Source organism: Rissa tridactyla, chromosome 3, assembly GCF_028500815.1.
Source record: "Rissa tridactyla isolate bRisTri1 chromosome 3, bRisTri1.patW.cur.20221130, whole genome shotgun sequence".
Taxonomy (NCBI): Eukaryota; Metazoa; Chordata; class Aves; order Charadriiformes; family Laridae; genus Rissa; species Rissa tridactyla.
Window position 1 is genome coordinate 31659783 of NC_071468.1, and position 26321 is coordinate 31686103.

At 37.8% G+C, this 26321-nt stretch overlaps 1 protein-coding gene across 2 annotated transcripts in view; it reads left to right on the forward strand.

Moving 5' to 3' along the window:
* RBKS (ribokinase) overlaps positions 1-26321 on the forward strand; it is a 69653-nt gene that overhangs the window by 11122 nt on the left and 32210 nt on the right. The window contains exons 2-5 of one of the 2 annotated variants that reach the window (XM_054196547.1): positions 7773-7905; positions 13212-13275; positions 15919-15981; positions 22607-22771. In XM_054196547.1, coding sequence (XP_054052522.1) covers positions 7773-7905; positions 13212-13275; positions 15919-15981; positions 22607-22771 — 425 coding nt within the window. The remainder of the gene's footprint in view (positions 1-7772; positions 7906-13211; positions 13276-15918; positions 15982-22606; positions 22772-26321) is intronic. The other variant, XM_054196548.1, reaches the window with a different exon arrangement.

The following is a 26321-nucleotide window of genomic DNA, read 5'->3' on the forward strand; positions in this document are numbered from 1 at the left end:
TCCTCTCCTCTCCTCTCCTCTCCTCTCCTCTCCTCTCCTCTCCTCTCCTCTCCTCTCCTCTCCTCTCCTCTCCTCTCCTCTCCTCTCCTCTCCTCTTTAAATATATTGATTACCTTTCTGATACATTCAGTAAGTATATTTAAACTAAGTATTGTTTTGGTTATACTTTTGATTTGTGACCCATATGGATTCTGCAGGAAGCACCGTACTTACAAACTTGATGAAAAATATCATACTAGCCAAAATTATTGTCCTGGGTATGAGATTTTAGAGCAACATCTTATTGAAGAAAATTATTAATATTTGGACTGAACTCTGCTTCATCTTGATGACTATATAGTGAGAATACATCTATGACGTTGCTCTTAATATAGTAGTTTATAAAGCACAATATGCTTATGTGTAAAATGCCAATACTTAGTGGTGGTGGTGGGGCGTCCTTTTTTGTTTTTTAAATTAAAAAAAAAGACTGGAAAAGACTGATGACGAGATTTGTAGGGGGGTCAATAGGTGTTCTATTTTCTGCATGATAGTAAAGCAGAAGCACAGATTACTTTGTTGATTTACCAGTATATAAAAAATCCTGATGACAAGAACAAGGACCTAGTGGCCTATCCACTCAACCATATTCTTTCCACTTTGTTCATTGTTGTCTGATAAATCTTTCCTTTAAGAGGTAGAGAAAAGATTAATGTTCACATATGTCTTGTTTATCTTAATCTGTCCTTGGGCATGTAAAGATCACTCCTTGCTTGGATTGCAAAGGTTGCTTTATTTTGTGTTGGTTTTTTTTGCTTTAACCCTGGTATTTCATCATAATATAATATTCTGTTCAGCATAGGAACCGTAGGCAGCCTTCTTCAGTCCTGGGTGAGCACAGCGTGTTTCAGAGACAGTCTATTCTAACATCATCATCAGATTGCCTTGAAAATAATTATGTAACTGCACTTCCAAAAATAATATAATCGAGAGACATCAATGAAGAACAACGTGGGAGGCAAATAGAGAGTTGTAATTTTGAAAATTTCCACAATCTTTCTTAAATACAAAACAGATGTTTGGTAAGAATGATGGAATGTTTGCTGAGACTTAAATATCTGAAGATAGATTCATATTTGGGTTTTTTTTTTTTAATCTCTTTAGAGCTTCAAGTTCAGAATGAAACATTCCACAGATTATGACTTCATCAGTGTTGTGCCCACCTTTTCCTAAAATATAACTGCTAGTGATGTGAGGAAAAGTTACAGGTTGGTTGTTTCATGAGAAGGCTTTTCACTTTTGGCAGTTAGTCCAATAAATAATTTCTTTGTGTTGAAGGTTTCAAACTTAGAAATTTTGTTTTCTTGGTGATACCATCATTTCACTGAAGCATAGTACGGTGTGCTACTGTAAATGCGTCACGACATTCATCTGCATGCCTTCTTGTTTGTTTCATCTTTTAATATCGAGAAGAGTAAAATTTGCATCTGTGCAGAGGGTCAGCAGAAATGTTCATTGAAGTTCTTGGAGAGCTGTGGACATCTATTCTCATTCAACGTGTTATGAATTTTTGTCTTTTTAAGTGGAGGTTGTGATTGCACATAGAAGAGGATATCAGTCTTGTGGCCCTCCTACCTGGAGTCACAGCCATTCATTTAATGTTCTCCTCTGCTAGAGATTTTCACCATTTGTTTCAGTTCAGCTGTTCACCCATTCAGTAATGAGATCTACAAAACAGTTTGTCTTTTATATATATATGTATTTGTATTTGATAAAATATATATTTTGTCTGATGGCAAAACTGATTGAAAAGATTCCTGCTGCTCTGCACTAATTCATCATTCACTTGTTTGTGTTGTGGTGACAAACTGTAAATCCTGTAAAATCAAATTCTGAATGGATGACGAGGTAAAGCTTTTGCATCTCACTCTGCCACTGTGCTTCAGCACTGTCCTGGGAAGGGACTGCTCTTTAAGCATCAGTTATTTCGGCTGGTACCAGTCTGGGTAGTGTTTCTACACTGTTCATTACTGAGAGCTAGAGAGAGAAACCAGACCATCAAATATCCAAGCAATAACCAATTATTTGAATTCTCTGAAAAGTTTTTGGTTTTTTTTAAAGAAAAACTTGTCATGTTCAGGGACATAGGGGGGAGAAAAAACAGAGATTTTCTATGATTTCTAATTGTCTCTTAACAATTTTTTCAGTCATTAAAGATCTGAAGTGAGACTAAGAACCTAGAACTGGATAGCCCCATACTTAAACCAAACTGTAGTTAACTAAATTCCTGAGGTATTCTCTTTATAAATCTTGGAAGTTTTCTACCTTCCAATAAGATGTTTTAGTGGATTATTAAAAGGGATGAAAGCATAAACGAGTTAAGAACATCAGATTTTGAAAAGAATTGTGGTCTTTTTGGCTCCGTGTTATGGATACTTTCCCATAGCACATGTTCAAATCTTTAAAAGTTAAGCTAGACAAAACACACCAGGGCTAAACCAAAATGTCAAGCCAGATCCAAAAGAGGTCTGAGACATTTTCACCACAATGCTGTACTAATATTCCTAGTTAGAGGCAAGAACTGTTCTCTCCTTTGTATTTGTTCAGTTCTGAGAATCATGAAAACCCAGTAAATTGTGTGTACTAGACAGTGGCTAGTTACACCTACTCTAACCTCACAGGGATTTTCCCCATTCTAGGGAATTCCCAGGAGGGAAGAAAGAGACGGTTTTGTTCAGTGATTCAAAAAGAACAGAATCAAAGCTGAATTCTAGACATTTACATTATATTCCTTGTTATTAAGACATTTTTAAATGCATTATTTCTGCTACTATTTTGATATCCCTGATTATCTTCACCCTTCTTTGGGATTAAACAAAACGTCTGAATGTTTCTTTTGATACTATGTACATGGCAGTCATCTTAGATAATGTGATATCTGATCTACATAAAAATTCTCTTCTCCTCCAAATTGCCTGATGAGAATATTGTTTTCCTTTTTTTAGGGAAAAATATTTATGTTATTTTCTATTTTCCTTTCTCATGCACATGCCATTTCTCAGAAACATACTGATTCTTTATGGTTTTCTTCAACATGTCTAATGAGCTAAGTGTACTGTACTACCTAATTAATCCTTAGTTACACAGGATTCAGTGTTTTCAACATACGAAGTAGTATCAAGTCAGAGTTTCAACACTGGCGTAGGGCAGCCTGGCTGTACTGCTGCCAGAGAAGGCAGGTCCTGCTCTTCCCATCACTCGCCTTCTCCTCAGTCCTGCAAGTTCTGGCTGCTGTACAGTAAGTTGGACCAATTTGCTGTTCCAAATTAAAAGGACCCTTGGAACAAAAATATTTTGAATTAGGAAGCTCTGTAAGCAGTAAAAGTAATGCAAGAGAAACAGTGGGAAAATGCTGCTGAGGGGAGGGCATGGTTTTTCATCAGCTTAAGCTAACAGTAATAATACGTCTTTACGATGAACAGACACTGGTTAGGTCAAGAATCGGAAGCAAACCATGATTAATGTATGCAAATGCTGCTAGTATACATCTCTCCCTTTTCCCTCCTTCCTTCTTCAGACTTTCTATCTCTGAATATGATCTAGTCACTGCTTAGGTGGGAACTTTTCAAGAAAACCCAGAATACCAGGGAAAGGGGCATTAATGACTCAGTAAGTTGCACTTTCACCTCTGATTCAGTGCTTCAACACAGTAGCAAAGGGCTCTGTTCTGTTTCTAATGCCATTCTTCCGAAGGGATGTCTGTCTAAAAATATAAATGCTAATCAGCTCTAGCCTTTAAGGGAACTTGTGGCACGCATTTACTGGAAGAGAGGGTTGAAGTTACTGCAATGGTGAAATTCTTATGTGTGTACTTTTATTCATCCCAAACCTCTGAAACATAAGTGGATATAAGATTCTTCATTTCCCGTGAAAAATTGTGGGCAGCCTTGCCACGTGCTTTACATTTAAATATTATTCTGAAAAAACTCAGTTGAAATTCTGAGTGATTGTATTCCTGTATTTGTAATGCCTAAAGTATTTCAGGATGCTTCAGTCTGAACTTTCCTCTGTAAGTACAATTCACTAGTACAGTGCACAATTTGCAAAACATACTATATAGTAATTTTATTTCCCATCTAATAAGTGTTGGGGGTTTTCAAGTTTAGTTTCTGGTTGTTTATGAGACATGAGACCTCAATATCCTTTGTACCATTTATCCTCTCAAAGCTGAGCAGAATTTGTCACATAAGCAAAGAGTAGTCTGTTGGATAGCAACTCAAATTAGGTTTCTTCAGGTCAGTGTTTTCAAATTACGTCAAAGTTGTAAATGGCTTTACAAAACATTTTATGTAACAATTCTGAAAGCCCGTGTGATGGTTTTTCTAATTAACTTATTTAGCCTAGTTTTGGAGTAGCATTAGCTGTTTCATCACTTTTAGGCTATTTTGAGTATTCTTTGTGGCACCATCAATAAGCCAAGAATTTATAGGGTTCCTTAATCATACGGATTACTCATCATCGCTTGCTCATAACAGAAGCCCAAAATGCTCATTAAAATTGTCTGATGTGAATCAAAAGTTAGTATAGTTGCAGAATTAAATGACAAGAGAATAGCATTCTATCAGAAAAAAAAATATTCTCGAATGCCTGTTTCAGAGAAAGTGAAACGTCCAGGCTTATATATAGCCCTGTACTCTGAATTTGTTTAATATGGAAAATAAAAATAGGCTTCTGGAGTGAAGAATTGGTCTGAAAGGATTGGCGATCATGCCTGAAATGTAATAAGGTGGGGGGTTTGTTTACAATGAGCTACAGGAACTTGCTGCATGTTCTCGCCTAGTCTGTTAGCTTGTTTTTAAAATTGGCTAATTATAAATCACTGTTCCAACTTGATCCTTTGCCCTTTGCCTTGTACCTTTCCATCGGAACAATAAAAAAGGTCATCTTCCCATCTTCAACAAGCTGTTTGATTCCCACAGGCAGTTGTTATGCCACGCTGCTTGAAACATTGAGGCCCAGATTCTCATCTCACCAAGCCTGTTTTTTCACCAGTGAAATTATGATGCTTCCATTGGAGTCGCATGTGGATGCCAACATAACTGAGAGAAGAATCAAGTCGTGGTCTGGTCACTGTTAAAACAAGAATATGAATGGTTGAACATACTTCTTGAAAATGCATGTGAACTCAGAGCAGCGCTATTAGCAGATGTCTGCTGGGATGTCGCAATTGTTAATCTTTGTCTAAAAATATATTAGCTTTTTGTGGAAACAAAATTCTTTTTAGAATAAGCTATAATCTCTGAAAAGTACCCTAAGGACGGAAAATGAATTGAGACTTGATAACCATTTTCATACTGCAGAATTTAAATGAGAAGACAGCGTGAGCTAGTGGATTGAGCTGATCTCTATTTTTGGTTTTGCCACTGGCTTCGTGGCTGACCCAAGGCACAAAAAGGCAAAATGACTTGCCTAAGTTTCACACCCACAAAACAGCAATAATGATATTGTTCTGCTTTTTAAAGTGTAGTGAGATCTGTGGATGGAAGGAATTATACAAGAGCTGCTATGACTATTTCTTACCAAGGCTGGGTGAAACAACGCTTCTTTACTGAATGGCACGTAATTTTAGAAGTGTGTGTGCAGTACCCTGGCACTGGCTGAATAGGAGCTTCCTCAGCTGAGTTTTGTGCCCTTCATTCTCTGGTCCACAACCATCACTACTTTGGCTTCCGATGGTGAGAACAGCGATAAATTATAGATGCTATCATTAATAAATATTATTTATCTACACTCATTACACCTCGTTCCCTGAAACCTTACAGTTACTCATTGTTGTAAACAACCTGCCAGATGCTGCTGTTGCCAAACAGTTTTAACTCAGCAACCCTTTCCACATATATATATATGGTATCTATAAGTATACTTCTAAAAAGCTGTTATATTTTTATTTAAAATGTTTTAAACATTTCCCAACAGAATGTTCCTGGCTCTGCCTCTCTGGAAACAAAATGAGTGCCATTATCTGTACGTGTGAGCCTTCTGGGGTTTCTCTGTTGTCACCACACACAAAGTAAACCTGCTGGCTGGGTATCATGGCCTCACACTAAAATCTGGGGTGCTCTATTAGCAAGCATCCCTACTTAGAGTCTGCATCCCTACCTGCATCTCTCCGGAAACTGTAACTACTCATGAAGCACAGACCTGTAACAACTCCTTCAAAGCAAAAATCTGAATTTCTGGGAGTTCAGGACTTGTTTGGCTTCGCTAGTTTAATTTTAGGCTTTTTTGATTTCCTAATGATCCTAAACCTTTTGATGACTGGATGCTGGAATTGAAAATTAGTAGGAAAAAAAATGCTTGCTTTTTGCTGAGAATTTTCAGTAAATCAGGCTGCACTCTGTCATTAAGTCCATAAGATTTTGCAAGCACCAATATGCCCCAGAAATTGCAGCATAAACTCAGAAATTAATACACACGTATTGTTCATATCCTTTTCAAAAAGCGCTCTGTAGTGATTTCGTAATGCAGAAGCATGTCACCTTTTTTTCTGAATTGGAGAGCTGGCAATTTTGAAGCTGTTGTAAGATGTATTGGTAAAATAATGTTATAAATAGGCAAATGGAGCTGAAGTTACTCTCTTCCTCTTTATGGCAGATTCGTCTGCATTCTTTCAGACTTCCCTTCCCCACTCTCCCTTTCTTTCCTGCGGACTTTTGGAAATCTGTCTGAGCTAACTGTCATTGACTGAACGGGTTGCTAGTACATTGTAGGAGGCCTTCCTTCCATACGTGTTGTGAACTTGTTTGTAGCTTCAGAGATAGAAGGAATTCCATTTTTAAACCTTGTGCATGGAATGTATGGCTTGAAGAGGCAGAAATTTTGGTAATCTGAGTGTTGTAAATACAGCTTTGGGTTATGTATTTAATAGAAGTGACAAAAGTAAGCTAGCGTTTTGCATTCGGAGAAATTCTTCCACATAGTGCCAGTGGTGTCTTTTCTTTCTTTCAACTTTTGCTGGAGATAGCAAGCATCTGTTAGGGTTAACAAAATTATGGTTTGGTTTTGTTTTTTCCAAAATGGAAATTAAACCAGAATACACTCCTGATGGGTCTCCGCTTGTATTAGTGCATCTGGTTCTGGGCACCCATCCCTAGAAGGGTACATGTAAATGTAATTGGAGTGCATTCAAAAAGCAACGAAATGCGGAAAAGTTGTAAATCATGATTTGTACGAGAAAAACTTAAAAAAGAAAAAAGTTAAATATGTACAGTGTGCCTGAGTGACAGCAGAGGGGAGAAAGGTTTTGATAACAATCTACAATTTTGAGGGGCGTGAACACCAACAAAGTGAAAAATTACTTAGGGTGGTTCAAGAAGGTATAATTAGATGTAATGAAATTAAATGAACAATATGTAAACTTGAGCTGAATGTTACAGTAAAACAACATGAGCAGTGAGACCTATAGATTTATTATTTATCTGTATTGAGTTAGTATAGGGGAATCCTAGTCAGGGGTCAAGGGCTTCTTTTCCTGTAGAAACATGAAAGGTAAACAAAAGAAATGCAGTCCCTCTCTTGACTAATAAATAAGAAGCTTGACTGGGTGGCATATAAGTAATAAACTTAAACTGATGGCATGTGAAGTAGAGACCCTAAAAGGTCTTTTGAGTATTTTTCGGTCTTACTTGCTGGCTGTTCAACCATTTAGGATTATAAGAAGGTAACTCTTACTTTGAAGATGCTTGTTATTTTCAGCCACTAATGTACGTAAATATTGCTTTAAATTGGAATAGCCTTACTACACGGTTGCCAAGAGCTGGAGAAACTATCCTTGGACATAAGTTTTTCATTGGTTTCGGTGGGAAAGGAGCCAACCAGTGTGTCCAGTCTGCTCGACTTGGGGCCAAGACCTCACTGATCTGCAAGGTAAGCACTGACTTGCTCTTGGATTACCGCTGAATTAAATGTTCATGCAAATTCCAGTAAACCTTTAGGTGGCTTACAGAAAAATTTTTCGTTTTTTTTTTTTTTTTTAATCCCTCTCTAATTCCCTTTTCTTTTCCTTATTTCAGCTATTAATGTAAGTATGGAGGACACTGTTTTAAGAACACTGCCACAAACAAAGACTAGTTGGCTAGAGATCTGGCAGAAATTGCATATAAAGAAGGATTGCAAAACTTGTATTGATGTACCATAGAAAAGAGAATTGGAGAGAATTAGAGATGTTCAAAATTCAAGTAATCTTGATTAGCCCCTCCTCTTTATGTTCCCCACTGTTAAAATGATCAGGGCTTCATTGATGACATTCAGGTGCTAGGCACTATAATTGATCTGAAACATACTTCACAGGTGATTAAAAATTAGACACTGACAAGCCAGTAACAAATTTGAGAAGGAAAGTAAAACTTTGTGCTTCAAGGGTTAAATCATTATCACATTACTTGAGATTAAAATGAGGTGTTCACGTACAAATTCTAGCACCTTTGTGTGCTATGGGATTTTTTTTGCCCACTTTTCTGAAACATCTGATATACAGCAGTTCTAAAGCTGACTCACAGAACATTGGGCTGATTCAGCTTGGCACAAGCTATATTCTTACAATGCTTTTCTTTGGTTTTTGTCATTAAACATTATAAGTTTTGAGTGATCATTACTAAGGTTAAGATCAAATTTTCTCTCTCTATAGCCTTATTGTCTATCCTGTAGATGAAACTTCAAATTGGCTGGACGTACTTTGTCATTGCCATAGCTGGGGAGAATGCTAAATTTGTTGTTGGATCATTGTCTGTCAGGGATTTTTTGAGAAGTACTGGAGACATCTCAAGGAAGCCTTTCTCACTGGTTTTCCAATCCAGTATTTAGGCTAAAGAATAGAAGCTATAAATCTAAATTATACCTGCAGGCATTTCTGTGGCTCATTATCACTAGTTGTTCTACAGCGTAAGGTTTTTTTATATTGGCAATGTTTGTGCTTCTGCAATATTGTGTACATTTGATCATCTTTGCATTTGAGAATGATCAGATTCAAGTACAAGATGAACTGGCAATGAATTCCCTGCTAACATTTCCTGCTAAATGTTAAAGGGTTTTTTTCCACTGAAAGTGTGAATTTTGTTTTCTTTTTTAATGGTCTAGCCTTTGCTCAGTGCATACGTGTTTCTGGAAACATTTGCATTCCTAATAAAATTTAGCAGTTACTGTGATTTCTAATTACTTTCCAAAATTTTATTTATGTTATTTCAGTAAAACCTTGTCTTCTTTCTTTCTGATAGGTATTTATTGGAGAAAAGAAACAGCAGAGAATGACTCTTTATATCTATAAATGTTTTTCATTTTAAAAGTTAATGTTTACTTTTTTAATTAAAAATGCACTTTATAGCCTCAAAAAATAGTCTAATCTCATAGCAGTACAGTCTTACGTCTGCATAGGTCAATGGGATGTAGTATAAAGTTTCTTGCTGAATAAAATAAGAAGAGTCAGGGAATAATGAGCCATTAAAATTCAATTATTTTTACTTTAACAAGTTATCTTAAGTGTTCGGTGGTTCTTAAAGCCAGATTGCCCCTGACACACACACTCTATGCTCAGTATCATGCTTGTATTTTGGTCATAATTACCAACACTTTTTATCCAGTACAGGTGCAACAATCGCTTCTACAATATGAAGTTCAGGGATTGGAATCAGTATTAATACTAGAGGGACATTCCTCTTACGAGGACTGTAATTTAGACAGAGGATGTCCTAACAAGGGCAGAGGTAGATAGATCAAGTAACAAGGCATTCTTCATACCTCAGACCTTTAAAACATAAAAGAGAGCCAGTGACTACCTGGTGAGGGTTTGAGAGAGGGAATTTTAGAATGTACTGAGTCTGAGTAGTGGAAATGCAATCAGTGTTCTACTTTCTGCCTGGGTATCTTTTCAAGTGGCCGCTGTTACTCTGGGTTATCAATGTGTATCACAGTATCAGTCTTAAACTCTCCTCCTCAATTTGCTCAGTACACTAAAACAACATAGTGATGGAATAGTTGCCACTTCAAAAAAACAAGACAGACAATTGTTCAGAGAAAGGTATAGGATTACTGTTAGGGAACTAAAGGAACTAAGCACAATAAATTAATTGTTTGTGTTTATACAAGAACCACGTTGCAGTACTGGAAAACACACAGTGGTCTTGAGAGATTCCAAACTTTCTAAACTATTCTTTTTTTTTATTTTGGTAGTGGCAGTTACAAAATAAAATCTTCTAAACATCCTAAATTAGGATGGTGGCGGGATGTTTGTCTGAAAGACATTGTACGTGCGGAAAAAAGTCCTGTTTTACTTTTGACAATTTGGAATGATCCTCCCCGGGCATTGATGTCACTAACCTGATAGTGCATATACTAAATTCTACTTAAGCCCCAGCTGCATTTGATTCCTACTTAGAAATAGGAAGTGTTGTATTACCATGCTATGTAGTCTTCTCTCTTTAGATGATCTGTAAGCGAAATTTAAGTTAAAGTGCTGTGACCCTGAATCCTCACTTCATTGTAAGAGCATAGCTCTATCTCAGATGCAACCCAAAATATGACGGATATCTTCAGTTGTTTTTTCCTTTTCTATTACTGTCTTATACTTGTCTTTTGCACCTGTTTACTTCCCTAAGCAATAAAATGAGTAAACACTCTCAATAAAAGACCGTATAGAATAGATTCAACAAACAATTGTCAAGGAGTATGTGTTTTTGTTGTAATTAATTTTCAGGTATAGATGAGTTTGATTCTCTAAGCTGCTAAAATTTTAGCTGCTATGATGCCAGCCAGCTCCCCTGGCTCCCTGTGGAAAACATGATAGTAAGCAGGGAAACCCAGACTGAAAAATACTGATGAAATTACACTCATTCTAATATGCAAACTATGTGACCATAGTGCTTGTACAAATAGCTATTGTTAAGAACTCAAGAAAGAAGAAATGCTATTTCAGACATAAAATTTTCTGTGGTCAGCAGACTAAGACATTTATTTTTCTGCGTACACAATAGTCCATCTAGCAGGGTCTGAGCAAAAGCAAAAAATATTTAAAACAAAAATATAATTTGACATGGTCAGTAAATATGCCTTTAGTCTAGAACGAGCCCGATGCCCAATACTCTGTCTTCCTTGGGGGTAAAGCCTGAATGGAAAGATAAGCCCTTCAAATGCACTAGGATTAACTGGGGTGGATGTTGATGAACTAACACAGAAAAAAGTTTCCAGAGGAAAAAGACCTCCATGGAGACCCCTCCAAGGGCTTCCCTCCAGCACTGAGATGTCTCGCTTTGAGCAAAAGTACCACAGCTGATCTCAGTTGTTATGACAGTTGAACAATAAGGGATGCCTGTCTGTCAGTTATGTAGGACCCAGAGCTGAAGGAAGGAAGTTTCAGTTGAGCTTTTGGAAAATGGTTATGAAATATTTCGTTGCTGAAATAACTGAGCAAATCCTGAGATTTGTGGTAGAAGCTTTGTAGCAGCGAGGGAGGGAGAAGGTGATACCATCAGGCGGAACGCATTCCAGTAGTACAGCTCTTAGGCTGCAGAGGTGAGCACGACTCAGGTTTAAATTGCAGATGGCTGCAGTCATCCAGCCTAAAGCAGTCGGAAGATGCAGCTTCTGACAACCCGCCCTGTCTGGCAAACTGGGAGCAGTCAGAGATGCAGAAATACTCTAATATGCAAACAATGAATAACACAGTGACCAAAGTAAATGTTGTTGGGGTTTTTTTATCATGTACTAGGGGAATGTTCCGTCTGGTTAGAATGTTTTGACCTAAATTGCCTGCCTCTTTTGGTAAAAGACTGGGACTATCCCTAATAATGCTTTAGAAAATCCCTTATAGAAGTTGTAGGAAATGAAAGTATGTTTCAAAACATGGTTGTGCAATAGAATATGTGGGGGGAAGGCTCATCCATCCATGACATTTTAAATTTTAGAATTCTGAATCCCAGGGTTTGTTGTGATCGCTCGCTAGTACTTGAGCCTTCTCCGACCCTTCTCAAGGACTGAGCTCATAAATAGACAAAAAAATTCTAACTATTTCTAACTAAAATTTCTAAATAGAATAAAATTTCTAACAGCAGGCAATAGAGACAGCTGCTTTGTGCTTCCAGTAACTCAAATAGAGTGTTAGCTATTTAGTGCTGTTTTATGAGAACATTAGTTAGGGCTCCTCATGTAATTCCTTCGTTGTCTAGACTGTGACTAGGATCTTGATTTGGCTTCTAATGTGAAAGATGTTTTTTTTTCTCTTGCAAAAATACTTGCTGTAGCGTCGGTCAGTCTTTGATACTGCTCAGACACACAACTTGCTCTTGGAAGTAGGAGCACGCACCACGCGCACTGAAGACATAGGCTAAAACTGGTCAGTTAAAAACTATGTTGGCTTTAGAAATATATTTTAAATGCTGTTTTGACATTAAGTAAGTTTTACCATTTCTTCTCTCCATATAGCTCATCTCCTCTGTTTAGCTTGTGTGGTATAACAAAAGGAAATGTTTATTAGTCTGAATAAACAGCAAACAGAATTCTGTTCAGTGAAAAGGATTAGTGGAGCTGAAATTACAAACTCTTTAATTTGCTGTTAGAAAAACAATAAGGCATAGCTTGACTCCCTAACTCAACTTGGTCTGCTGTTGCTGAATAAAACAAACAAAAAATGTTGAATTTGTAAATAGCACATTTAGTACTGAGAATTATAGAAATCAGCAATGCCATGTTTATCGTCACTTTCTAGACCATAACCACAGTTTGATATTTTTCCACTGAGGAAACTTGAGGTAGAAAATTCAAAATATGAACTGCAATTAAGAAGGACACCAGAGTTGCTGTAAATGCTTTCAATTCAAAGCTGAATAATGATCCAGCAGTACAAGATTCAGTACACTTCCAGATTTTACAATCCCCAGAAAGCTTCAGTGTCAAGGGAACACAGTAGTTTTATGAAACTTGAATATAGCGACATGGGTGTAGGGGGAAGTTTTGTAATAGAGGACGAGAAAACTGCAGAACACTATTCCTATTTTTTATTAATACTACTAATACATTTTTAGTATTATTTATAAGTTTATTATTAGTTTGTTAATAAGGCAAAGTGCTGCAAAGCAGAAAGTATTGAATTCAAATTACATTAGACCATTCTGTTGTCTAAAGATGATCTATCTGTCCTCTCACCTTTCTATAGAGAAAACCTATCCTTTTATCTTTTTTTATAGGTTGGGAAGGATTCCTTTGGCAATGATTATGTTGAAAATTTGAAGAAGAATGGTATTTCTACAGGTAAAATTTTACTTTAAAGAAACCTTTTGTATTATTTTTGAACTTTAAAAATTGGTAGTGGAGGATTTCTTATTTTATTGCCTTATTAGATATGTTTTACCATTAAGAGCTATGAATACTTGTTTCGACACAACTAGAAGGAAAGAATGAATATGGGTGAAAATATGGGGTCTCTGGAAATCAGCTGTAGCACTAAAAATAAAACGTAATGTTATTACCTCTAAATCTCAAATAATTACATCAGTGCAAGTCACCCCAAGATAACTTGCTGTTATGCAACTGTTTAGGCCGGCATTAGTGATGCCTGCTGAGAAACTGAAAAATCCAGTCTGATTATTCATTCTCAATTTCACGTTAGGAGGGGAGGGATAGAGTGGAAATGCATTTGTCAACTCAGTATATTTCACCTCTGTTTTGTGAAATGACAGGTGTAGTCATTTTAGAGACTGCATCTGATGTTTGTTAACACACATAAGCAAAAATCAATGTTAAAAGGCTTTCGGGAAAGGGGAAAATTAGGCATTTACAATATTCTATTATCTTTGCACCTTTGTAACCGTAATTCTCTCTTGTGTAAATGTATTATTTTGTACTGCTTTACTACATGATCACATTTTTGTCTACATGACTCTTGTCTCCTTCCGGGCTGACAAGGATGGACAGATGCAATCACTTAGTGGCAATTCAATATTCTGTTTATCTTTTCTGTTTAATGTGCAGCCAGAAGCTTCGTTTACTGCATTATTCAAATCCTGCTTTAAAGACAGAACTATCAGTATTTTGTGGGCTTTTTTATTATGCATATCAGTATAGCATCTAAATATTTCACAAATGTATGTACAGGTTTATTCATTGCATATCTTCCAACTTACGCGAGAAACCAGGCACGGATACCATAAAAGCAGTGTCTGTTAGTGTACAGTTCTAAATCTCTCCAAAGCATGCCTAGCTCATGAATAACGTCTTTGATCATGTAAATAAAGCTAGATAGATCAGTTGAAGGGTTGGAACATTTAGGTCCCGGGTACCAATTTCTCCTGGTTGAGTTAAAAATATCCCAGAATGGTGTTAGATTGTCACCCCTTACATTGATCAGCCCCGGAGGATGATAGGATGTACTGCTGGTGAGGCTGGTGCATCCCAAGATTTGGAGGCAAGGGTGATTTAGTGTGCACAGAATGTTTTCTTAGGACCATCATATTTCAGTCTCTGGCTTTTGCATCTCAGTTTAATCCTTGTCTAGCCTATCGCTGTTCTACGTAAGGATCCTGGGTGCTGAATGAAAATCCTTGCCATAATGCCACTTCTGCCAGCTTTCATATCCTGGATCCTTACTGTATGTCTTCTTTGTTTATGTTTCTCTTCTATTGCCTAACATACCACCTTACCCCTTTTCTTCCAAATTCCAGTCTATTTCATAATTTCCCCCTTTCCCACTCTTTCTGTCTGTCACATCCTATCAGCTACCAGTGCTGCTCAGACCATTTAGACCTTTACTGGCGTGTTACTCCCTCTCCCACATTTGAACTGGGCAGCTTGCTGCTCATGCTATTTATTTTCTGCAGGAAGAGCATTGAGAGCACAGAAGACACAAGTTCTCTGCTTTCAATTCCAGTGTGCAGACCTAGCTCATGGTGAAAAGAAGCTGTAATTGCAATGAAAGTTCTGCTCTGACCCTTGTAATTCTGAGCTAGATAAGGGTACCTCCAGGGCAAGTACCTGCAATACTTCAGCAAAACTGAATGAGCATGATGTTATGGGGGTTTTTTTCAGCCTTGTTCAAATTTGAGCAGATTTTTAAATTGGCCACAAAAGGCACATCCTGAGAAAGAAGCCAACCTTTGCCCAGCATCAAGTCCATGTTCTAAAATGTTAGAACACCAAAGCCTCTTAAACAAAAGGTCACCAGAGTTTGTCTCAAATAAAATAGTAGATTTGTCTCAAATAAAATAGTAGATTTTTCTCAAATACAGTCCATGGGGAAGAAAATCCCCCAACTTCTGTGACAGTTTTCTACTACAGTTCTACCTAAAAAAACCCCACTTGTCATAGAAAGTTTCTGACCACTGATTAATATTTGACAAATTTGCTGACAGCTGAAAGCAGGTTCTTATAGTAGTAAACATGGAAAAATCTTTATAATAGGCAGTGCTGTCAGCTTCACTTCTAGTTAATTTATCTAAATAATAATCCAAAGAGGAAACATATAGCCTCACCACTGCCTTCATAGTACATGTTAATATTACTGCTGAAATGCAAATCTACAGAGAATTAAATGCTGTGTTGTTTTAATATTTTGTTTTCTCCAGCCTTGACTCTATTGTTTCATTGGATAAAAGAAATACTTCCATGTAGGAGTAGAGTGCCTGAGAAGGCTGTATAAATAACATGCTTTCTCTAAAGCAGAGATGTAGCCAAATTAAAGAATGTTGGACTCGCATTTCTGTTTTGTGGGTGTAAATTAACACTTTTTGTTGTTGTTAGCTTCTCTGGCATTGTTGCACATGAAAGAGTAATTAGCATTTTTAAATTGCTGGAGGTTATGGGTTCATTTTAGATTTAATTCAATTAAACTGCATCACATGCTATTGGTTGAAAGTAATGTGTTGAACTAATGCATGCTGTAACTTTTCCCTTTCTTAGCATTTGTAGGTCAGACTACAGATGCTGCTACTGGAACGGCTTCAATAATTGTCAACAGTGAAGGTACATATTTCTACTCTGAACTGTCCTCTTTGTTCTGCCTCTACAGCCATAAAAGAAACCTTTGCCTTGTCATTGTTAATTGTGGAATTTTTTTTTCTACATCTTTCATTTTTTTCATTAACTCATTCACACTTCATTGCACTTCCTTTTATTACAGGCAATGTTGTAGGATGAGGGGCCTAAAAGTAGCAGAATCGGACACTTGGACTCGCAGTGTGAGAGCCGTAATTCAATCAGCCGGCTGATCTATCTAGTTTTACATTGGCCAGAACACACAGTGCAGCAGAAGGTTAAAGCTCTCCTTTTCCCCCACAACTTACCTAGCACTTTTACTATGAGGAAGGGGTTTGCCTCCTCAGCACACTGAGTCATTATGCCCTGAATCAGAAAAAGGAATTGTCCTTAGCTTGATCCAGTTGCATCTGCAGTGATGAATACACAGTGAAATGGCATATTTGTTTTTCCTCTGTTAATTTTCCTTAGCCTATGCCTTTGCTCTCATATTGCAGGGGAAGAAAGAGGTTTGGCTGGTTTTCATATTCTTCTTCAAGATTGCTAAATTAAGCTCTAAAAACTTTCTGCTTATCTTTTCCTTAAGCAAGGTGTGCTATTGAGAGCTCTTAGGAGAAGTACGTGTGTCTGGATCAAAATTTAGAGTTCAGGACTGATAATGTTTATGCAAATATAACAACTTCATTGTGATTGGATTAGTTCACTTCTGGTGCAGCTAAGAGCCTTCATTTGAACAGTTACCACAGCTTAGCTGACACATCAACTTAACGAGCTCCTGTGTAACCTGATGGTAGTACATTGGGCTACAGCTCAAAAAGGGAAAGGAAACGTGACTATTCACTCCAGGAGCAAACCTGGGAAGGAACTGTGACTAAAGGCAAGTCTGCACAGGAACATTCAGGAAAATTAGGCAAATTAGTTGGAGATGTGAGTTTAATTTTCCCTAAGTAAGAGTAATCAAAAAGAGTAATCAAAACCTTACATGACAGCTCTAATTCAGAAATAAGGTAGCTCTAATACATTGAATAAACTGGATACTTGCCGCTTACTTCCACCTCCTTCTCTTGGTCTGGATCAGCAGGTTAATTACCACAGCAGCTCTTAAGAACTTTTTTCTTACATACAGTCACTACTCTGACCATTGTAAATGCGAGAGACAGTGAGAATCCAGTAGCGCACTGGCAGGCCTCACAGTTTTGTATGTGTAACCGTGTTTTGCACTAGGTTTGCTGTGCAGAATAGTTGAATAAGAAGCAGTCTTATTAGTTCCCAGTTCATATGCATGGTCAACTAAGCTAAACATGGTCTAAACTTGAATGAACAGAAGATGACCTGTTAACATTACACCACCGTGAATTTTTTGGAAGGATAAGGAACAAAGCCGTCTTGTGGATCTAAAACCTTTATAAGCACCAGGAAAGGGAAACTGATTGTTCAGTGCCATGAGGTTCACAGTGGGCTATCTTACATGCTAGTGTCAGTGTGAAGCATCTCTGATAGTCTTGTGGTTGATGTAGTGAGATGAATAATGCATGTCATGCAGTTTGTTTCTTTCAGAAACTAAAAAATCCTAAATGAAGTTACCACTGGCCTCAGATTTCATTTAAAATCTAGTAGAAGAGTAAACCTGGTCTGAACTATGCTATAAAGCAAACAGATGCACAGAATTGGTAATGGTTCTGGTTGTTACTTCTCTCTAAAACCATCTGGCGCCTGAATTGAGTAAATTGCAATAAAATAGCAGTACTTATGTGCTTTGCTGTTGCAAGAGACACTTTTTTTTTTTTTTTTTTTTCCCCTGTAGAAACCTGGCTGATTTGGCCTAAACAGGTTTTACAGCACTTTTCAAAGGGCTTGTCTACACATGCATGTCTTAACTGCGGTAGTTGTGCTGGCATAGCTGAAACACCACAGCATTCAATGCGCTAATGTAAAGCAGTTTCTGGTAGTTCAGATTGTACCTAAAAGGGAAGCATTTGAAGTTAGGGGTGGTGATGGTGTTCTGTGTTAAGACAATGAAGCACAAATAAAAAACATAGGTATCATCTCTTTAAATTGCCAAGTTTTAATTGCTGTGTTTTCACACGCCTAACCTGAACTTCATCTTACCATTTCTTTACAAGTACCAATACTTGGGAAAAATACCAATTCCAATCAACTAAGTAAAAACACAAGTAGGAGAGATACTCGAGTAGAGGGAGCAGACTATGATGGATGAGTGAAGGCAGAGGAAAACAAAGCTGTAGAGAGCAGAGTCAGAAGTGCCTCTGAAGTAAACTTTCCCTGATGTTACCTATATCTGTTTTGCTGGCGCTGCTGAATTTCTGGGAAGGTTTTTACTGGTTGCTGAATTGCACAGCTATAACTCATCCATTATTATAATTGGTAAAGTACTAAAAATTCAAAAATTATCAGGCAGATTTGATATTCTCAAAGTTGCATTATATTCTGGGACAATACAGTATAGTTTCAATAAAAGATAAAGAGGTTAAATCCCTGCTTTAATGCAAAATGGTGGAGAAATGTTTAACAAGTTTATAGTGCTGCACTGGAAAACATGCAGCCCAGAGATGCTGCAGAGGTTCCCTCTGGGCTAGTCTCAGAAATCTGTGCAGAAATCTTTTTCTGGAACCTCTTTTTCCTTTCAGTTGTTCTCTTTTATGTGACTGCCTTTTCAGATAGGTTTTGACTAAACACAAGTTTCAGTTTACCAGGACCCTATACACTTCAAATCTGTACTTTCTCTCTTAAGGAGAAAAGCTAGTACATCCAGCTGGTTTTCTTAACACGTTTTCTTTGAGGCGCATTGCACCACTTTGAACCCCAGCTTTTGTTTCCCCTTTCAGCCTGCCGGCCTTCCACTAGCTCTGTCACTTAGCACACCTTCTGCTAACGGTGTGCTATTGAATGGTGAGAAGTTATACTTTTACATACACACGTAGGGGAGGAAAAAAGCCTCTTTATGGGTAATTTTTTACGTGATTACCTGTGAGATTTATTGCAGCTTTGTCCGCATCTGGTACTGACTGTTGACGGAGCCATTAAGCTGACCTGACTGGACCAGTAGTTTGAACCAGTCTGACAACTTCCGTGTTCATAGCAAAAATTCAGTGGAGGGACAACAGAGGTTGGCAGGTCATGATTAAAGTGCTCTTGATTATTGCAAGTTAGGACTTAAAGCTCACCTACACAGAACACTGCGAGATAACCCTCACTTGAGATAGGCATTGTGCTGACTTTACGATAAAGTTATTAATCATTCATGAACAGTGAATAGACATTAGTTTGTGAGTGAGTGTACCTTCAATACCAAAGCACTACTAGTATTAAAACATTCAAAATATATATTTAGATAAGGCTAAATAAACAAGGCAAACTTAGAATACGTATGCCAGCTTGTTTGAATTATACTTTCCAAAGAGAAAACCTTTGCTTTGAACCTTCAGGGCTGTGAAGAAACGTCACCTGAATTTTTATAGGATTTTTATGTATTGACATTCATCATGAACTTGAATGTTTTGTGTACAAGACTATTCAATGCTTCTACCAAGTAATTCCATAGAAATTATGATACCATGACACACCCAAAACTTGCCCTCATATTCATGAACTGTGTGATTTGGCAGCAAATGTTTTTCTTGTAACGTTCTTTTCTGGTCACAAATATCATCTTTTTTTCCTATGAATTATTATGCAGAAGCTCTGCAGCTATTGTTATAAATGCATTGTTTGAGATTTTTATGAGTTCTAAGCACCTCTGATGGCTTTTAGGCTCGTCATCTCATTTTAAAAAGCAATGGTTATTGCACTGTGGTGTTTACTGTTTTGCCTTTGATTTTTCCACTGACATTTCTCATTCGGTGGCATCTATAAAATGACACTTCTAAAAAAAATCTAGCTGGAGTGACCCATCTTTCTAAGAAATGAGTTTAGAGGTTTAGAGGCCCAACTGAGGACAGTATTTATATATGCAGCATTCACGCTGTTTTAAGTACTGATTGGACCCAATCCCCATCTGGTGTAAGCTTGCACAAGCTTACCGGCTTCATTTAGCTGTTGTAGATTATAGCAACTGTGAATGTGGCCCTTAATATTTTAGCTGATGTCTGCAAAACTTAAAATTATACAGATGCTCCCATCAAAACTGAGAATTTTTACTCCAAGTAAAGATATGTTAGAATTAACTGTAATGCCGTAAGTGTATTTTTCTCATTCTTGTGTGGGTAACATTTTACCTCACTTGAGCTGTTTCAAAGTTAGGTGTATGGCTTAAGGCTTCACTTAGAGTTAACAGAGATTCACAGTCATTTCCAGACAGCATTTATCTCCTCCTCAAACAGTTATCTAAGATAAGTAAGATTAAAACACCTCTGAAAATACTTGTCTCTCTTTGTGGAAGGAACATAGAAAACTAATTTTTAGAAATTAGAATTTTCTAGAATGTAGAAATTTTTTTGGAAAACTTTAAAAATTAGTTAACGTTGGACAAGACGAATCCCACCCCTCTTTGCCATCTGTCTTTAACTCTGTTGTCCCTGGTGCTGATTTCCCATCTGATTTCCCTGGCAAGAAATAATTGCTTTCAACAAAATGGTTGCTGGTAATACAAAATTCTGGTATTAATCGTGAGCGCGTGGGTCCAGATTCTGCTTTCACGCACACTGGGGTAAGGTTGTGGTGACTGTTAACGTGGTACATGTAGCTAAGAACAGAATGTGGCTTTTTCTCTAAACCTTGGGTTAAGCCTGCCCGGACTGTTACACCACAGTAGGTACTGCATTTCCCTGGCAGGTTTGAAAGCAGACTTTAAGTCTCTGACCTTTTGTAGTTACAAAGAAAAGCTTCTGACTGTGATCCAGTGCAGCATGGTCTACCTTGAATTTGCACATATGGGTTTAAGCAAACAGCCCTCCTTATCGCCTTGGGTCATTAGCTCTAAAGCCTAATAATAATATACGTGTCAGTACAGCTAAATAGTTCAGCAAGATAACGCAGCAAGACATGTGGATAGAGTCGGAGATTCTAGGTAGGACAGAGTCCAGGCAGAAATGAAACATACGTATGTTCCACTGATTCCTTGCTTTTTACTGTTTGCATTGCTGCACCCTATAAGCTTTCAAAATATACGCTCGGCAAAATAGATGCAATTTGCTTTTGAATGTTTCCTCAGTAGGATTCAGAAATCTTTGATAGCATTTACTTGTTGCAGAAGGTTTTTTCTTTTTTCTTTTTTTTTTTTTTTTTTTTAACCGAGATGCCCATCATTGTCTGTTGAAAAGCAGGGCGTTGGCTTTAAATGCTGAGGTTTTGCTTTTCATATGCAGCTGTTCTGTACCAAACCATTGACAGCAGAATTGCTTTGGAAAGCTTGGGCCCCTCCCTCTGAGATCACTATATTATTCTTTCCATTGTCCTGCTTTTTTTTCAGAACATATTTAGGGAGACAAGCTTTGCACGTTTCTTGTTCAATGGACTTTGAAGTTGCATTCAACAAAAATAATGTATTTAAAAACATAAATATTTATTTACAGAGTAATTCAGTTCATTACAGAATTGGTAGCCTTTAATGATTGGCAGTCCTTAAAGGAATCTTCAGCGGGGGCGGGCTGAGCCTGTAAATCAAGGAACAACTGACTTATTGAATTTAATACCTGAGTGATTAATAATAAATTTTAATTTGAAGGCACCCATGCCTGAAGGTCTATAGGTGTTGTAACAGAGATTAAAAAAAGAAAGAATGAAAGAAAGAAACTGCAATAAAAGAAGGCAACTTGTATGTCTGAAGAAAACAAAAGACTATTCGGAACCTAAGTAAATGAACCTCCTCACCTAACTGTAAAACAAACTAAAAGAATTAAAAGGATCTTAGACGTGCTTTGAGATACTGCGGTGCTTCCGCATGTACAGCTTTGCTTAGACCATTCTCCTGGTCATTTAGTGCAGAAAAATTTGCCACCCACCTTCTTTACTCACTTCTGATAAAGCTTTCCTTAGACACAGGCATTACGTTTCTGGGTTTTGGTGGCAAACTGATTCTGGTTTTCATGACGGTTAGGGGCCCTAACTTGAAGTGTTGCAGCTAAATGGAGCAAGCCTGTTTCTCTGAAATCTAAAGAACATGCATAATTTTCATAGCTGTGTGAAATATTCCGTTTCCAGCTGATTGGGAAAATTTAAATTTTTATGGCATTTTATGACATATGAACTCAGTTATCACATTGATGCTTTTCTCTTCAAGTGCTACTGGAATATTATAGGAAAATGCAAATATCAGCCTTAGTGTATGTCCCCCATTTCTCCTGTGACTAGTACAGTGCTTCTTTAGAGTTCAAACACTGAAATAAGACTGGGGAAAGCCCATACATGACTTTTCCCAAAGAAATATATACTGCATTTGTTGAGCAGTGTAACATTCATTAGTCTGTCGGTCTTTTTGATTATCTTCTGAAATCCTTAGATATTTGAAAATGCCAACAATGCAAACATTTTTAGTGGGGGTTTTTTGGAAAGGAAATTGAAATCCTCATCTGAAATGTATTGTGGAAAAGCAAGGAACTGTTTTACATACCTTATTGCAAATGTTCATGTAAAAACCACAATATCTTCTCTTTAGGTCAGAATGTTATCGTCATAGTCCCAGGCGCCAACCTGCTTTTAAATTTTGAAGACCTGAAGAGGGCTTCTGATGTCATCTGTAAAGCCAAAGTGGTTGTTTGCCAGCTAGAAATAACCCCTGCTGTTTCTCTGGAAGCTCTGAAAATGGCACATGCCAGTGGAGGTAATTTAACATAAGCCATTCTCTCTCCCTCATTTGTGTTGCATGAAAAATATTCTTTATCTTGCTTTCTGAATAAGGATCCTGTCCTCTATTGTGGTTTCTGTCATACTAGTTTTATTTAGAAACTAAACAATAGCCAACAAATTCACGCTACGCTAATGAAGACTGAATTTAGTTTTAAAATTTTGCAGTATTTACCTTGAATGGGAAATCAACCTATATATAATCTCCCCATATATGTCTGATGCTGCCTGTCCTCCTGTTTTCATGCTGTGACTAAATACAGTATAATGTTGTTAGGTCAGGAACTATGGTCCTGACTCTGGCATTATTCCAGAGCAGAAAAAGCATAATGAATGCAAGTCAGGAAAGTTCCACACACAATAAAGTGAATGAAATGACCTCAAAACCAGACTTATGGCTGTGTTCTCCCAGCATCGTGGTACATATGGCTGCATTTTTCTGTATAGAAGTTAACATCCTTAAAGTAAAAAAAAAGCTTTTTCTTCTTAACCAAAATTCTTAGAGTGTGACACGGCATGCTGCTATTGACTAGACACTCATGGTCTGTGAAATTATTAGTAAATTTTTACTGTGCTGTACTTTTAAATGTGTACCATTGGTCCTTCAGTGTAGCATATCCATAGATAAAAGCTGACATTTTGCTTGACCAGGATGGGATTTCACTACCAACATGATGTTTTGGTTGTTTAAGTGCCTGTAATGCTTTCAGTTACTGAAGCACAATTACCACTGTTTTTGAACACTAAGTAAATAATTATGCAAGTGAGGCATCTATATGAGGTTAAAAATATGTTCTCGTTTATCTGGAAGATAAGACTGGGAGGAGACATCTCACAGTATGGTCAATCACGCAGCAGGTCAGGGATGGAACTGGGATCAGAACGAACTGGTTCCTTGCAGCCGGGCCCAGGCTTGCTCCAGTGGGTCATAGCACGTGGGGATTGTTGACTCTTCAGTCTTTCTTCTGCACCAAGGTCTGTTGTGCACCCGTTGTCATCACTAGTGTTCACGCACTAGTGAAGACCTCAGATGTAGCAGAACTTTATGTGTCGTGTTCATGTATTTTGTGCTGATTTAAGCAGCTCTGTTAGACGCAAGGCTGAGAGAGAGAGTGGCTCTGAAACTCTGGTGGTAATAGTCATAAACTCTCTAAACAGAACTGTGCATGGGGAAAAATTGTTTTGACTTCGGTTTGAAATGTCAAAACTGGGTTCACGCAAATCTAAATAATTAAAAACTTTAGAAAACTGACTAGCAGCTGGAATGCTTAAAATATGGAGGGGGGGCAGGGAACAGAGCTTAGTGTATTTTTCATTATGTTTAATGAAAATGGATAAAAGCATTCTTAATCTGGTGGTTAATGGAATATATTTGAGTCATGAGTCAATATCCATGACTTACTTTGTCTACTTCGAACTCCATGCATAGTTTTGGTGAAGTTGCTTCACGCTTTTGTCACCCTCTTACGGCAAGATGCCAGCCTGTGACAGAAGAAAAGAGGATTTTTTTAAAGGCAATTTTTGAAAAAATCCAAACCTGATACATGGAGGAGACATGCAAGCAGTTAGCAACTATAGACAGCACAATACATCGAGAAAAGCTAGCAGTTAACTGTGGGCCAGAACGAGAGTTCTGCGCCGTCAGTCTGCTATCGTTGTGCAGCTCTCATATCAAGAAAGCTTTCATTGCTTCTGCTTTAAAGCAATAGGCTACACATGTTCAAATGTCATGTGCAGTCAAATCTAAGTAAACAGCTGAGTTTGTAGCACTGTAAAAATCTATCCTTAGACAACTGTAAATTGTTAATGCAATTTCCCTTCTTTTAGCCTGTGATACCCTCATGTATAATGCAGTACTGCATGTTACGATATGCACTAGACTATTTTTGTTTAAAACAGATGCATACCCAGATGCCTCAAACCTCTGTTTCAAGGGTTTTTTGCTTGTTTTTCTTCATTCTTAGTGAAAGAAATAAACAATAAGATGGAGAAAGAATGTGGACACACAGGCAAAACCCCCTTGCTTGTGTTCAGTGAACATCATCTGGATCTGTAAGCTAGAGAGGGACATCTCATGTTCTGACATCCTCTCATTGTGGTGCTGATTATTAAAGATCTTGTGAGAGTCGTGGGAGGAAGGAAGGAAAGGAGGAAGGAAGGGAGGAAGGAAGGGAGGAAGAAGGCAGGCAGGCTTGTGAATAATTATGCGAAGTGGGTATAAATTGTAGTGGAAATCTGACTGGCAAGTTCTAGGTTTTCAATGGCCACATGTTGTGAAGCGGCTGCTGCTTCCAAGAGGGGGACCACTTCATTGGTGGGCAAAATGTTATTATATATCAAAGCCTGTAAAGCAGTTTTCAGGCTTCTGTATTGACAGAATCTATAAAAGATGGCTAATAATGTTCAGCCTATTAATACTGCAGTGAAGAACGAAAATGTATCGTAACCGGGGCTGGAAGCAGCCTCAGTTATCAAGGTTGCATGTCACTTGCAAGTAAAGGCTCTATTTTTCAGGTGTTTCAACTTTCTAAACTTGGGCTTCAGCTTTTCATAACCACCTGTTTGTCTGTGGTTAAATTCTTTGTAGAATTTCTGCCAAAGCATAGTGGCTGCAGAAACCAAGCAACAGAAAAATGCCTCTCACCCTGCCCCATTTTAAAGTATGAATACTGGCTACCTTAAAATTTACTTAAGACTTGATAGCAAGGGAGCTTTCTTTTAAAGACAAGCCTTTACAACAGTATGGAAATCTGCCTGATTTTTACTGTATTATCTGCCTTTGGAAAATAACTACCTTTCACATAGATTTGAGAAATTGTTGGAGCTTCACAGCTAGCTTCCCCTGAGAGTCTGTCCGCACAAGCAGTTGTCAATTTGGGCAGCATGACTTCCAGTGTAATTCCTGAATCTGGTATTAGGCAACTTCTTTTATATATATATATATCTCTTGTAGGCCCAGGAAGTGCACAGCAGGAGCTTGCTTGATTTGAATACAGAAGAGGCAAAGCTGGATGGGAATGGTGGGGAGGGAGATTTCAGACAAGGGAAGTGTAGGAGGGATTTGCTTGATTTTGGGGGTGACAGAGGAAGATGGAAGAGGGAAACTGAAAGCAGAAGAAAACTGGAACAGAGAATAGGGTTTATTGAATAGAGATTGGAATATAGGAGTAGAGTCAGGGAGCAGGCTGTGAGCACTGGAAGTGGGAAAAAGCACAGGAGAGGGGGTGTAAAGAGATACAATGTGATGAAAGTCGAGTGAAAAGGTTACTATTGCATAGTGCCTATGCAAGAAGGCACAAAGAATGTAAACTAGGTGGGGAGAATGGATCTTGGCAAAGGGAGAGAAAGAATTTGGGCAGAAAATAATTTGGTGTTCCGCAGGGGGACCAGATTACCCTGTTCACAGGCCATACTCTTCTTCAGAGCCTGAAAGAGAATCTTAGGGTTCCTCTATCTCCCCACTGCTCAGCAGATTTTAAATATGGGAGTAAATGAATAGTCAGGTATTACAGCCTGTTCATGATGAG